At 31.7% G+C, this 14,011-nt stretch overlaps 2 protein-coding genes and 1 long non-coding RNA gene across 3 annotated transcripts in view; 2 read left to right on the top strand and 1 right to left on the bottom strand.

The window, feature by feature from the left end:
* Nucleotides 1-9,806, bottom strand: part of LOC133190292 (uncharacterized) — a 44,366-nt gene extending 34,560 nt beyond the window's left edge. Inside the window, exons 1-3 of the mRNA XM_061325833.1 lie at nucleotides 9,597-9,806; nucleotides 9,424-9,464; nucleotides 630-704 (exon numbers count right to left, since the gene is read on the bottom strand). Of these exons, the coding sequence (XP_061181817.1) occupies nucleotides 630-704; nucleotides 9,424-9,464; nucleotides 9,597-9,671 (191 nt within the window). The 5' untranslated portion in view covers nucleotides 9,672-9,806. The remainder of the gene's footprint in view (nucleotides 1-629; nucleotides 705-9,423; nucleotides 9,465-9,596) is intronic.
* LOC133190280 (translation initiation factor eIF-2B subunit beta-like) overlaps nucleotides 1-14,011 on the top strand; it is a 234,850-nt gene that overhangs the window by 203,667 nt on the left and 17,172 nt on the right. The gene's annotated exons all lie outside the window — the stretch shown is intronic.
* Nucleotides 4,401-5,458, top strand: LOC133190815 (uncharacterized). The gene is made up of 3 exons (XR_009721619.1): nucleotides 4,401-4,439; nucleotides 5,064-5,132; nucleotides 5,249-5,458. It is a non-coding gene; the product is annotated as an uncharacterized LOC133190815 (long non-coding RNA).

Genomic DNA, 14,011 nt, shown 5'->3' with positions numbered 1-14,011 from the left:
TCAATTCTAATTCTGAAAAAATGTGTTTAGGGTTTCATCCTATAAAAATAATAGGCTAGGTCAATATGATTTTTTTTTCTTCAAATAAATATATTTATGTACTGTATGATTTTTAAATACATTAATTGTACACATGTACTTGCTAAATATATATGTTATTGTCTCTAAATTAAAACATTTTATTCTTCATTATTTTTGTTGTTGTACTTTCTTATTTTTCAATACTGTTTTAAAAACACATGAGAGTCTGGAATCAGTTTAGATACTGTATATTTTTCCAGCATTTTATGCTATATATAACATACATAGATATATTAGCAATTTACCATCCACTAAGATACTTAGCACTTAATCAACATGTCTAGCAAGTTTGATTACAATTGATAATTTCTGAATAAATGTCAACAGTCAAAAACTTCACAAAGTCTTTTAGTCAAACTGTCAGCCTGAAAGTTGTGTAGTTTTCTTATCCATTTTTATTTTTATTTTCTTTTTTCATCCCAATTTTTCAAAACTCAGTAAGTAGAGAAGTTGTATTGATGGTCCCTTATTTCCACAACAACCAGAGTAAGTATTTTGCTCAACAGAAAATGTATACATGTATAATAAAAGAATTCTTTCTAGATTACCTGTTAACGTCATACTCCTGTAAGATGTGGTTGTTGAGAGCTGACTTTAACTCTGTAACATCTGCTGCTACCCATCTAAATAAATAGATCACAGAAAATTTTATTTAGAAAATTTTTCATGTATAACTGGTTTGTTCATTTGTTTTGTTTTGTTAACCAAAAACTCCCAACAGCAAGTATCTCTGTTTTTGATCAGATAACCCGGGCAATATCTCCATCAAAACACTTGAATTTACTTGTATCAATTGTTGAAAGTCATATAACTAATTTTTTTTTCTATGACTTACACTCATTGCTTAGTCACCTTGCCTTTTTGTCATGACCTTGAATCAAGATATTGACAAATTCTTAGGTCATGGGCACTTTGCTACATATGCAGAAATAATTATTTTATTCCCATGAAGGAATGCAGAATTTCAGGTATAAATCATATGCCTTCACTTCATTGAAGGAGAAACAGATTGAACTGCTTTTATATGAGTAAGGTGAAAATATGTGAACAATAAACAAAACACAGGAAGAAAATGCACTGCCAAGGAACTCATATTCTAGAAGGTACGTCATAAAATATTACAGGTATGTCAGTGTTTGTATAATGCTTCTAGAGAAACAACGATATTGTTAAAAATAAAATAATATCAACAAGATCAAGCATGCCAAGGTTATAGTCTGCTTTCTGATCAATGGACTAAGGAAAAAATATCAAAAAGTAAATAACATATCCCCACTTCCAACTCTATTATGTAACAAACACTCTGATTGGTTAATTGCTAGTCATTAAAAAACTGCATTTTACCTGATCTTACTATTTCATATTGTGGTAAATATTCAATTATTAACAAAATAGGAATGGTTTAGAAAATGACAAAACAATTGTAAGGTGTGGAAATTGAAATGGGAGCAGTTGAAGATTTAGTGGTTTGGCATTTTTGCAACTGTAAAGCTTGCAGCCCACTTGGGGTTATTGTTTTCTCTAAAATGACCACAACTGGGGTAAACAATCAAGTTTTATTGACACAATAATCAAAAATCAGAGAAATTTTCCCCCATCTCTCTGCCCAAAAGCCAAATGTGCCCAAATTTCGCCATCAGTGCAAATAAAGCTGAAAGTCTGTCGGTGCTTCAAAGGCAATGTCTATATAATTTTAAAAATTGTCTGGAAAAAAATGGTACTTTAAATAGTTACATTTCATTAGATAATAGTTTCTAAATATTCTATGAAAATCATTTTCTCATGAAATTGCTTCTTACAAATTTCATCAATAATCTCTTTGGAATAAAAATTCAAAACCAATAACATATATACATTTGTGAGAAATCAAGATTTCAATTTAAGCAGATGAATTGCATTCAAATTCTGTGCTGTTTTACTTCAATATGTACACATGTGAAACGGATTTCCAGTAAACAATGCTGGTGCATAAAATACTGAGACGGTTTTTACAATATTTATTCCATTCCCTTCCTTTTTCATTATACACATAATCTGACCCTGTCTTAGTTTGAGCAGATGCTCTTTATATTTTAGGTGTATGATTTCACTTCCCTTCAAAAACAATAAAACTTAAATAATATATATTTATATAAATTTATCTTCAGAAATCCATACAAAACAAGCTACCAGACAAAACCCTACAGGTTTGAGCTACAGAGTCAATACACCCACATCTTCTTCCTCAAATTCAATATTTTCAACCCACAAGAAGTATTAACTGTTTACAACCTGACCTAATTTAAAACACCTACACATTGACTCCTTATCCCAAGCACCTGGTTGGAGTAATGGGAGAATGGCATAAACTGACAGGGGGACAATAACCCCTTTTATAGCTTGACCGGCAGACACCACAACATCCAGCTACAGCGGCAGATTCTGAGGTTTACAGGGACAATGCCTCCCTGTGAACTCTACAAGTATTGATCTCGTCTGATACAGCCACAAGGCAGAAAGTGAAGAAGAATCTCTCAGGATACTACTCCATCAGCAGCCCTTTCTGCCCTCCCATATCAAAAAATAATACATTAAAGTATATTTTTAATATATTTTTAATACAATCATTTTCGTATTGTTTAAAATTAATACAGAAAAAATATATTATTTTTGTATCACCAACAAATAGGTATATTATTTCTGTATTAAAATCTGACTTTGATTTTTTACAGGGTATTATTTTTGTATTTTTTGGGACTTAGATTATTTTCAGTATATCATTTTTGTATTTTTGTGGACTTAGTTTTTTTCAAGTGTATTTTTTCTGTATTAAAATTGAACTTAGTAATTTTACAGAAAATTACATACAGTTAATCTGTATTATTTTTGTATTGAAATTGAACTTAGTAATTTTACAGAAAATTACATACAGTTAGTTTGTATTATTTTTGTATTAAATTTGGACTTAATAATTTTTCAAAAAATACTATACAGTCAGTATGTATTTTTTTTATATTTATTTTGGACTTAGTGTTTTCTTTTACTGAAATTTGTATTTCTTTGAACTTAGGAAAATTTACAGAATGTCCTTGCAATAAGTCTGTTGGAATTAATATTTATAAAGGTTGCTTTTATACTATTTACATTTTTAATTGCTATTTAGAACAGAAAACTTCAGTAGTTTAAATTTGTTAACTAAACAATTTCATGTTTAAAACATGTCTTTACTAGGTGTGAAATTGTCATTTGGAAAGAGATATATACGTCTGAGGGGACACCTGTGCTGTACGTGATACTTGTAAACACGGGGTAAATTTTGAAGTTTCAGAGTTTCAGACTTTCTTTTGTGTTGAAAAATTTACAGCGTGTTTACAACCGAGTGTTTACAACTATCGCCAACAGCACAGATGGCCACCTGCAGGCTAACAATAGACGAGTACATGTTATACTACTCAAAGAAATAACATGATTTACCCGTGAAAACACATCCCAACCAAAACAAAAACAAACAACATGGAGAGTTCCACTAATTACAGTACCTACGATGTTTTCTTGACTATACAACTCAATTTAGTATACATTATATTTAATTCATTACGTATTACAATTACATGGAATAGAACTATTTAATTATCCGCTTTAAAAAAAAAAATTAAATAAGAAATTATTACGAAAGAATTTCATAAAATAATATAGAAAATGTTGTGAAATTGGTGTAAAGGATAGTTGTTAAACATTATTTCAATCTCTGGTACCGTATGTATGAGTTAAGTTGTCCGTCAAAAAGGCTATATATTATGTATCTCCCGCTCGTTTTGATCATTATATTTGAACTTTATGGTCTGCTTCACAGGTCAACTTGAATATAAAAATGGCTGCTCTCAGCGGAAATGATGACCGGAAATAACGATGTTTCGTAACCGGTAAATTCCGTAAGGAATAAAAAATGATTCTGATGATTAAATTGAACATCGTTTTTTCTAACATAATTTTAGGTTTATTCAATTGATTCAAGATATTTAAAACCATGTAAATATGTTTTCTCTAACTGTTCCGATCTCAACATCGGTAATTTTCGTATATATGACACAATATGATTGGTCAGATTTTAAAACTCTTCCGTGCTGTTCTCTGATTGGTCAACAATATTTCACCCACTCCATTTTGAAAATTCTTCCCGGGACGTGTTGAGAAAGCTGGAGGTGATTTTGAATAAACTCTCATTTGCTCGCGAGTAAAATGGATCGAAAAACAGAAGTTCAGCATAATCATGGTACACAGGATCATATATATGAACCAAGGAAAGCAAATACATAAGGAGACTGACGTTTTTAAGGCATCATATCCGGACTTTTCTGGTGTAAACAACGACAGTTGCGGTAAGATTATGTATATTTTAACACATTAAAGTTTCAGTTTTTTAAATAATAACTTAGTACAAAGATAGAGGAACAAAGACTGACTTTTTTACCCATTTTGTAGTATTGTAGAAAGATAAAATAGTACGGTTATTGGCCATGTGGGGAACAAGGGTTTTTGTGATAAATTCTGATTGGGGAGGGAGGGGTGGAAGATGGGGGTAATTTTCAAGCCTTTGGCTTCCTAGTTCTAATTCATTCCAATTTTTTCAAGTTTACCAGAGACGAATTATTTATTTTCCCTTCAAAAACTATTCTGTAATTTGTATAAACTCAATTTTTTTCGGGGGGGGGGGGTAGGTTGGGTTCGGGGGGGGGGCAGTTTATTTAAATAACATTGGGGCACACATTTTGTTTACTCTTTCAACATTTTCAAGGACAGATTGTTTATTACAAATATTTTTTAAAAAATATTTTATAAATCAGCCCCCCCCCCCTTTTCTTCTCCAGATTGTCAAATCAAACGGTTGTCCCCTAAGAAACCCCAGATTAAAGAAAAGTAATTTCAATGGTACAATTGTATGGAATTTGGTGAACTCCGCTGGATCTTTTGGAATTTCAATTTATAATTATTGTTAATTTCAGTCAGCCGAACATTGAAGAAAAGCTGACAAGTCATGGAGGAAGAAGATCCCTCTCAAGAAAGTATTGCAGGTGTGTGAACTAAACAAAATCTATATAGAATTATTTTGAATGTTAAAATGTGTGTTTTGTTGAGGTAATGGTTCATTAAATTTTATTATTATATCATTCTGTTCTATATTTCACAGTGATGAAGTCAGATGAGATGACAGGTTGTGTGATTTGAAGATGGACTTCTGCAACAAAGTAAACACTCCTCTACCTTTTCCATACAAAAGAAACAGCAAAGCAGAGAGATCGAAACATTTGGTAAAAGTACAAAGAAAACAGGATTAGTTAAACTTGTGAAAAATATCAAGACTATTGAAGAGCAGATTATATGTAAAAAGAAAGATCAAGACTACAATTGGTAGCTGAATCAGTGGCCTAGCCACATTAATTACTTTTTAATTAGCTATTTGTACATTTAAGGTAATCTGACTGAGTTACTAAAATTGTTATTTAACAAATATTTCAAATAAATAAAAGATTTTTGAATAACAATCAGTAGATGCTATTAAGAACCTCAATCTCCAACCCCTTTTCTTCAAATAACAATTTTTGCCCATGATCATTTTAGTAGTTTTTAAAACTCTGTTTTGTATTATTTTAAGCATTTAAATGTATTTTTTGTCTATCATTCTTGTACTTTTTTGATATTTTTGAAATACAATCCTTCATGCTGATAAAAATACAAAAACAATACATATTAATACAAAATTAATACATTCTATATTTTTTTCATACTTTTTCGTGTACTGTATTATTTTCATATTTTATATCTTTTTTGTATTTTTAATTGTTCCAGTTGAAAAAATACAAAAATAATATATGTGATACAAAATTAATATATTCTATATTTTTTTTGTATTTTAATTCTTAAAGGTGAAAAAATACAAAAATAATATATGCTAATACAAAATTAATACATTCTGTATTTTTTCTATACTTTTCTATGGACTGTATTATTTTTATACTTTGGAGAGGAAAATAGAGAAATAATACAAAAGTACAAAAACAATACGTTTTTACAGGTCATGTGTATCATTTCTGTATTATTTCGAAAAAAATAAAGTATATTAAAAATATATTTTTCTGTGTTTGGCTTTTAAAAAGTCTATTATTTTTGACCTAAATTGGAACCAAGATTTAGAGGGTTCCAAATTTGGTCATTAAAAATATACTTTTTTTGTATTATTTTAGTATTTTTTTCTTGTATTATTTTTGTATTCATTTTCGATATGGGCTAAGATTTTCAAAGGTTATTTATAGATGTGGGTGTACTGCATTGTACCATTTACCTGGTTTTTCAAACAATCAATAATAGATATGTAATATAGTGGTGTCGACAACAAGATGAATTTGGCAAAATAATTGATGTCCAGCACAGACCATTTATTAAATCTTGCATAATATATAGCACAGAGCTATGATTAATTAATTTCTCCACATGTAGCTGCATGTACTACCTCTTATATGCCATACTAAAGATTGACATGTGCAAATTTGTATTTCACAGTGTGACCTTTCATTCACTTCTGGATGATGCTAGGTATGATAAATGAATCAAGTCAGAAATATGCATTAGTCCTTATTGATTTTTCTCATGATCAACAGATTGGGGGAAAAAGAAAACCTGTTCAATACTAGAATTACTTAACACGATTTATCCCCATCGATAAAAACTCCGGTACATGTATCAATGTTATATGTGAAAGCTCTGGTTTTTCCGTTAAATATAGTGGGATGTGACAAAGTGTAAATGCTAAATGCTTTTTTTAATGACTTTGTCTTTCGTTTTCAGTTCATCAGAAATAGCAACATAGCAACTCCCACAATGTCTATATATATATATATATAAATGTATAGTACTGATATCACAAAACAATATTATTTTATCACATGAAGTGCTTCATATAGCTGTTTATTTTCATCATGTGATTTCAATGTAATCTATGTGCTATGTTTAACTGAAGAGTTGTTAATAGTTGTTAAGTACTTAAAGTGTGCCTGAACATGTGAAAATATATACTAACATGATAACAACATCCCCTTTTTTGGAGGGGAGGGGAGGGATGGGTGGTTAGGGAAAGGGGTTAATGCATGGAATTTTAACTTTTAACTTGGTATAAACAGCAGTACTCTTTCTTAATTATATTTGTGTTTTATTTTAACTGTGCTTTAATAAAAAAAATCTCTTTCAACTGATGTATATATATATATATATAGTTAGTCCACGGAGCTTTTGTTGCATTTTGTTATTGAACTTTTGGATTGATGAAATGCTTGCCAGTAATGCTAATAAGTAGATGAAAGAGATCTTTTAATTATTATACACATCCTTTAATCAGGAAAATGTCATGTTCTTTTACTGCATTTCATCTATAGTTTGCATATCCTAGAAATCATCTGTTTCATCGCAACGTTTGCTAATTATGGCCAAGTTCATGAAGGAAAGGGTCTTTAACATTTAAAGAACTCTATTTTTATAAATCTTTTTTCAGAAGACAACCATCCCTCTCCCACATTCCCTCATTCATGGCGTTAACTTGTCTGGAACACATGAAAGTTCTTTTTTTTCCCTTATTTTTCAAAGGCTTGAAACTTTTTCATGTTATGTTAGAATTTGAACTATATAAATACATAATATAGACTGACCATTAAGATATATATCAATCAGGGCCTGAGAAGGGGCCGCGCCACGCGCCATATGCGCATACTGTCGATAAATGGCGCAATGAAATAACGGTGCGCTGCGCCATGCGGCGCGCCTCGCAAAATGCGGGCTCGCATGTTTTATTACTTTGCTTATCGCAGTCAGCGCTTTTGGCTTCATTGCAGTTAGATGGAATCTGTGATGTATTATATAATAAAATCGGAACCATCTTTAGGCATATTGACTGGCAAAGAAACAAAGTTTTTTTTTCCATGAAGTTCGTAAGTGTCAAGTCGTTTTCGACGGTTCTGGGTTGATCACAGTTTTACGAAAGTCACGCACATGGTAGATTTACCCTTTTTTCAACGAAGTCTACTTATCTTGGCCTGTCCCTTGATCTCAAAATCGGCATCGTTAAAAAATGGTGCTTTTGGTTTTAACAGGGACCTATATACTATAGTATATAGGTCCCTGGTTTTAATATAATTTTTCTAAATACTAGTTGGTTAGAATCTAGATGATGAATGATTGAAGTTCTTAGAAACAGAAAAATCATTTGGAATAGTCAATGTATATGACTTGTCAATTTCTATCGCATTATCCCACTTTATGTTGTCAGAGATATATGCATTATGCATTATCATATAGCATCAAACTATGATATATTTTAGAATGGCCCCAAGATAATTTCCCTCGGCCTCTTAAATTTCAAAATGGCCCCATCATTTCATGAACAGTGGGGCCAAATGGCCCAACCTGTTGCTTGACCTTCCCAGGCACTGATCAATCATAGATTGTTCACTCCTGATTATAGGCTGTTTCTAGGGCTGCTCTTAATTTTTTTTTTTTTTTCAATATTGGCTGGAAAATTTGAGGAGTTCAACTTGATGTTAAATACATCCTGCTTAAATCATACCCCATAGGAATAAGTCAGGGCAAGAAAAATTGTAACAAGAAATAAATCCTGCCAAATATTACATGTATTACTTGATTTAAGATTTGGTGCTCAAAGATGCTTTAAATAAATTATAATGTTCCTACTGGCCAAGCAGTATTACATGAATATATCATAAAATTATAAAGTTGTATGTGTCAAACTTAATTCAGAAATTCTTCAGTCTAGATTATGAAGAAAAACATCATTATTTACAACAACAAGAAGAATTAATTATGATCAAATACACATTTTGACATCTTCCTATGATAATGTTTACAATTTACATCAGCAAATTCATATTCAATCGATCCATGTCTTTGTAAAAACGTTGACGTGATTTGAAATTTTAACAGAAGGAAAAATGGTTTAAAATAATGACGCTTATTCGCCACTGGTTGTATGACGTACTTGAATGAATTAAAATAAACATACATCCTGTAGTTGGGGAATTCGCTTTGATCAGTGAGTCAGGAATTTACAAGACAGCGCTCTTCAATTAAGAATGACAGTCTAATGGCCATCACAGAGTGTACAACAGACATGAAGTAAAGTAAATTCACCCCAGAAAATTTAAATTCAAACTTTCATGTTCACCACAAAGCAAAAATTCGCCACTACATTCGGCAAGAATGAGTAACCTAGATTCCAACTTAGTCAATGACCTAGCTATATTTAGATTCCATAGTAAAAGAACTGATTTTCATAAAATCTGACGGTAAATTTCAACTTACCTTATCGTATCTATGACCTCCGTGGCCCCTTCCTTTCCATCCTATGAAAAATAAATCACTTTTAATTTATCATAATAATAATTTATTAAACGATTTATCTTTTAGCGAGGCACATGGAAGAAAGGAAAATTGAGGACAAATGTGTATTGATCAAACTTGTAAAAGGCACGTACCGAGGACGATATAGGCCATGTGTAGACGACTGGCTCTGCTCCAACTGGACTGTGAAGTCTAAGTTCGTTTTCCATACTTTACTTTCGCGATTTTCTCTCTCCATTTGACAATCAGACACTGAAGTTCATCGTCAGAACTTTTCCCATTTCTTTCTTTACCTCCTGACCTAGATCCAGCGTCGGAAGGAAGCCACCAATGAACACGTGAGATGTAAACGTAAAGTTGATTGGCTGTTTCAATGGGAGTGGTAGTGTAAAGTGGGAGCCAGCACGTATGTTATCCGCCACCGCGCGCACTTCAAATAAATATTTTTTTAATCTAAATTTGTAAACAAACACATAAAAATGTAAGATGGTTTTTATGTAATTAACTAGCTTGACAAAATTGAATTCACGATAAGTTAGAATTAGTATCAAAATTTACATTTAGCATTCCAAGACAACTAGTCATAAATTTCAATATATTCTCCGATTATTTTTTAAATATTCATTGATTACATAAATTGCGTTGTTGTAAATACCGTTGACTCGTGAACATCTGTTTTTCGTTTATTGTAAAGTTGATCATCATTCACTAGTAATGATTGTTGTGTGCTGCATCATAACTGGATGATTATTCGATTACTACTTATTTTAAATACAGTTTAATTATAAATTAAATACTTAATAAATAAATTCATTTATGCACTGTTACAAAATAACAATTATCATATCATTATCTACATGATCACCACCACCACCACCATCAATTTTTGCTCGTTTTTAATTATTATTATTATTATTATTATTATTATTATTATTATTATTATTATTATTATTATTATTATTATTATTTATTTTTTAATTAACGAAAGATTTGTAGGTTCAAATTAGGAATTGTTCAAAAGATTAAAAATAATTAAATAAAGGTTGTTTATATTACGAGACTAAAAGTTGTTATAAAAAAAATTGAAAAAAGTTATAAGAACGAGATGAGTCATTATTACGACTAAAAAGGTGGTTATTACTAGAAACAGGTATTTATTACGACTTCAGTAAATGTTATTACGACCTATATCTCGAGAAAAAAGTCGTAGTAACATAATGTTCAGTCCTTGTATTATATTACGACTTTTATCTCGTTATTACCACTGTTTTTTATTTCATAATAATGACTTTCTTATGTGGTAATTAAGACTTTTCATTTCCTGTTGTTCATCAGAAAATTATTAAAGATTTTTTTCCCCATATTTTGACTCCCTGTTGTGGCCCTACCCTAACCCTTTGAGGGAACTCGCAGTATTTATAACAGTCAATTGAAGTCATCACTACTAGTATATGTGAATGAATTTCAATATGTGACTTTGCGTGGACCTCCTGAAGAAAATTTTGAATGCTTTTCCTATATGTATAATAGTATGTGAAATTTTGATATGGTATCTTAAATAGTCCCGCTCTCACGTAGCCACGGGTTTGAGAAAATAGATTTGACACAAAAATCTTTGGCTTGCGACGATATGTCTTCATAGGCCTTGCAGGTCATTTGACTAAAGATTTTCCCAGAAACCACTTTAGCCCCACCTGCTACTGGAACTCTTGCCCCATGTGACAACAATTTAATGTTCGGTGAACACTCTATAATCATTAACATATCATTTATGCATTTTGTCTCCCAGAAGTTTAGGGGTGAAGAAAGGGTATACTATATATACGTGTATGACCAACTTAATTAGCCTCACCTTGGGGATTATTATTATTATATAATATATATATATATTTTACAATTTTGGTAGAGGGCTAAGTGTGAATTACAACAATGGAAACATTTTGACTGCTAGACGTCTGGGGCTGAACGCTGGACCATGCAATGCCACACGAATTGTACAATTTTGGTAAAGAGTATTTAATACTCATTGCATCATGTCCTATATAGAAAGGAAAATTTTCAAAGATGTATTTTCAAAACATGTCCAACTTAGCCGTTGAGTCTGAATGCTGGATCCAGAGACACGCATTTTACACTTCTGTTTTTAGGGCTCAATAAAATTATGCCAGCTAGATTTGCCCAGGCTAGATGTCCTAGAGTAAAGAAGATTTTCAAAGCATCTAGCATTTGTTGACATATGGTTATAATAAGTCATAAGCTCTTTACTGAAATAGTGGAAATCACGGCCACTGGGATTATGGTTCAGGATCCATTTTGAAGTTAAGTTGGTCATCTACTGTAAATGCATTATATTGTATAAATTCTTCCTCTTTACTCAGGACATTTAACAGAAAAACTGTTTCCACGGTTTTAATGAATACTCAACATTCACCAAACTGTGAAATCCATGACCGGCCCCTGGGTCCAGGTTCAGGCTTTAGCGTGGGGTCTTTTTGGTAATATGAAAATAACTTACATGCATCTTTACTTTTCTTTAATCTTCTCAGTACACATGCATTTAACAAGTAAACTCTTTTCATGATGTAATAAATACACTGTACAGTAGGTGTGGATATTTTTATGGGGTAGAATTTTGCTATTTCCTTATTGTTTAGTTTGGCACCTCTTTTGGAAAGCGTTCTCGTGGTGATAAATTTTGCGAAAACTCACCCCCAAAATTTATTCCACAATTTTTTTTGTACGTTTATAATATTTAGCCATCTGCATTATTATCAAATTCGAGGTCCAAGGGCCCATAATTCAGACTCCTGGGTGGGGCTAGTTGGAGCTATTGAAAATGCATTATTTGTCATAAAATGTTTTTTTATCTCGAGGATATCCAGCAGGCAAACTGTTCGCATGACCATAGATCTAAAACTCACTATATTTACTTACTGACGTGTCTGAGGGACTGGGAACAAACAATAACTAAATAAGAGAGTGAATAAACTAAAATTAAAAATAATAGGATTGGGCTTCTCTTAAGATATGAATTTTGAAGACCCTCATTTATGACAAATTCAAGTTTCTGCAAGGCATTAACACCCCCCCCCCTTTTCACCTGCATAGGTAGAATGCCCCAAAATGTCACAAAGCTTTAAAAAATTGATAAAAAAAATTTAAAAAAAAAAAAAAAAACTCAGAATACTTAAAATCTAATACTAAATAGGAGCGATAGTCAACCTTTTCGGGTCCGTGCCCGAATTCTTCTGACATAAATCGTTACAATACCGATAGCCGTTTGGGGTATGGTAATTTCAGGACTACTAACATGGAGTACCTTGTTCATCTCGGGGAATAAGGGAAAAAAAAACTAGATGCTGTCGTAAGACAACAATACCCGCACGTAAGTGTTTGCCTCTGAATGTACACAGGTAGCAAGGAAGTCACAAAAGTTATTCTATAATTTACATAAAATAGGTACATTGTATACAGTCATGTATGAACATAAAATGCACATGTGAGCATATGACCATGGGCCTAGCATCTTATGTTAGTATTTCAAATAATAAATTAATTCATTACCAGTCTATAATTCAATAATATAATGAAATAAATCTGTCCTTAAAAGAGGGAGTTTCAGAAAAATGATTTTTGTTTGTAAACATGGTAAAGAAAAAAAAAATGGAGCTTGAAAACGTAATTTTTCGACCTCCATTTGGCCCCAAGGTTGAAAACGAAAATTCCAAAACCTTAATTATTGCACTTCTGCAGGACACCTCCTGTCATTTTGCAAAAGATACAAAAGATAAAATCGCTACGGCGTAAAATGTATGAGGAGTTCTAGGAACCAGATATTTGTAAAATGAAAAACATTGTTTTTCGACCCCAATTTGGCCCCCAGGGTGAACACGGAAATTCCTAAACTTTATTGTTTATTGTTTCTTTTTTGTTATTGTATACATCTACATCTACAGGACACCACCAATCATCATTCAAAAGATGATAAGGTTATTGCATAAAATGTAAGAGGAATTCCGATAACCAGGGTCCTTCTTCTTCTTCCTCCTCTTTTTTTTTAAATAAAAAAAAAACATCATTTTTGATACAAATTTGAAAATGAAAATTCCAAAACCTTATTGCACATCACAGGACACCACCAATAACCTTCCGAAAGATGATTTTGTCTACTGCCTAAAATGTAGGAGAAGTTCTGGAAACCAGTTTTATTATTATTTTTTTTTTTGCAGAAAAAAACGTGGCTTTTCGACTCCTATTTGCCCCAAATTGAAATGAAAAAGTCCGAGACCTTATTGCACATCTACAGGAGACAACTAATCATCTTACAAAAGAAGACTACTGGGTAAAATGCAAGAGAAGTAAAATGCAAGAGATTTTTTGCTATTAAAAAAAGAACATTTTTAACCCCCGTGTGGGTACCAAGGATTAAAATAAAAAAAAAAACAACCTTCGAAGCCTTATAGCATATCTACAGTACACCAGCGCTAACTTTTCGAAAGATGATTGTAAGATTGTAATGGGAACCATTTTTTTTTTTTTTTTTTAGAAA

Source organism: Saccostrea echinata, unplaced genomic scaffold, assembly GCF_033153115.1.
Source record: "Saccostrea echinata isolate AGI-Se365-2 ecotype Australia unplaced genomic scaffold, CSIRO_AGI_Sech_v1 ptg000022l, whole genome shotgun sequence".
Taxonomy (NCBI): Eukaryota; Metazoa; Mollusca; class Bivalvia; order Ostreida; family Ostreidae; genus Saccostrea; species Saccostrea echinata.
This window is presented reverse-complemented; position numbering and strand designations above follow the sequence as displayed.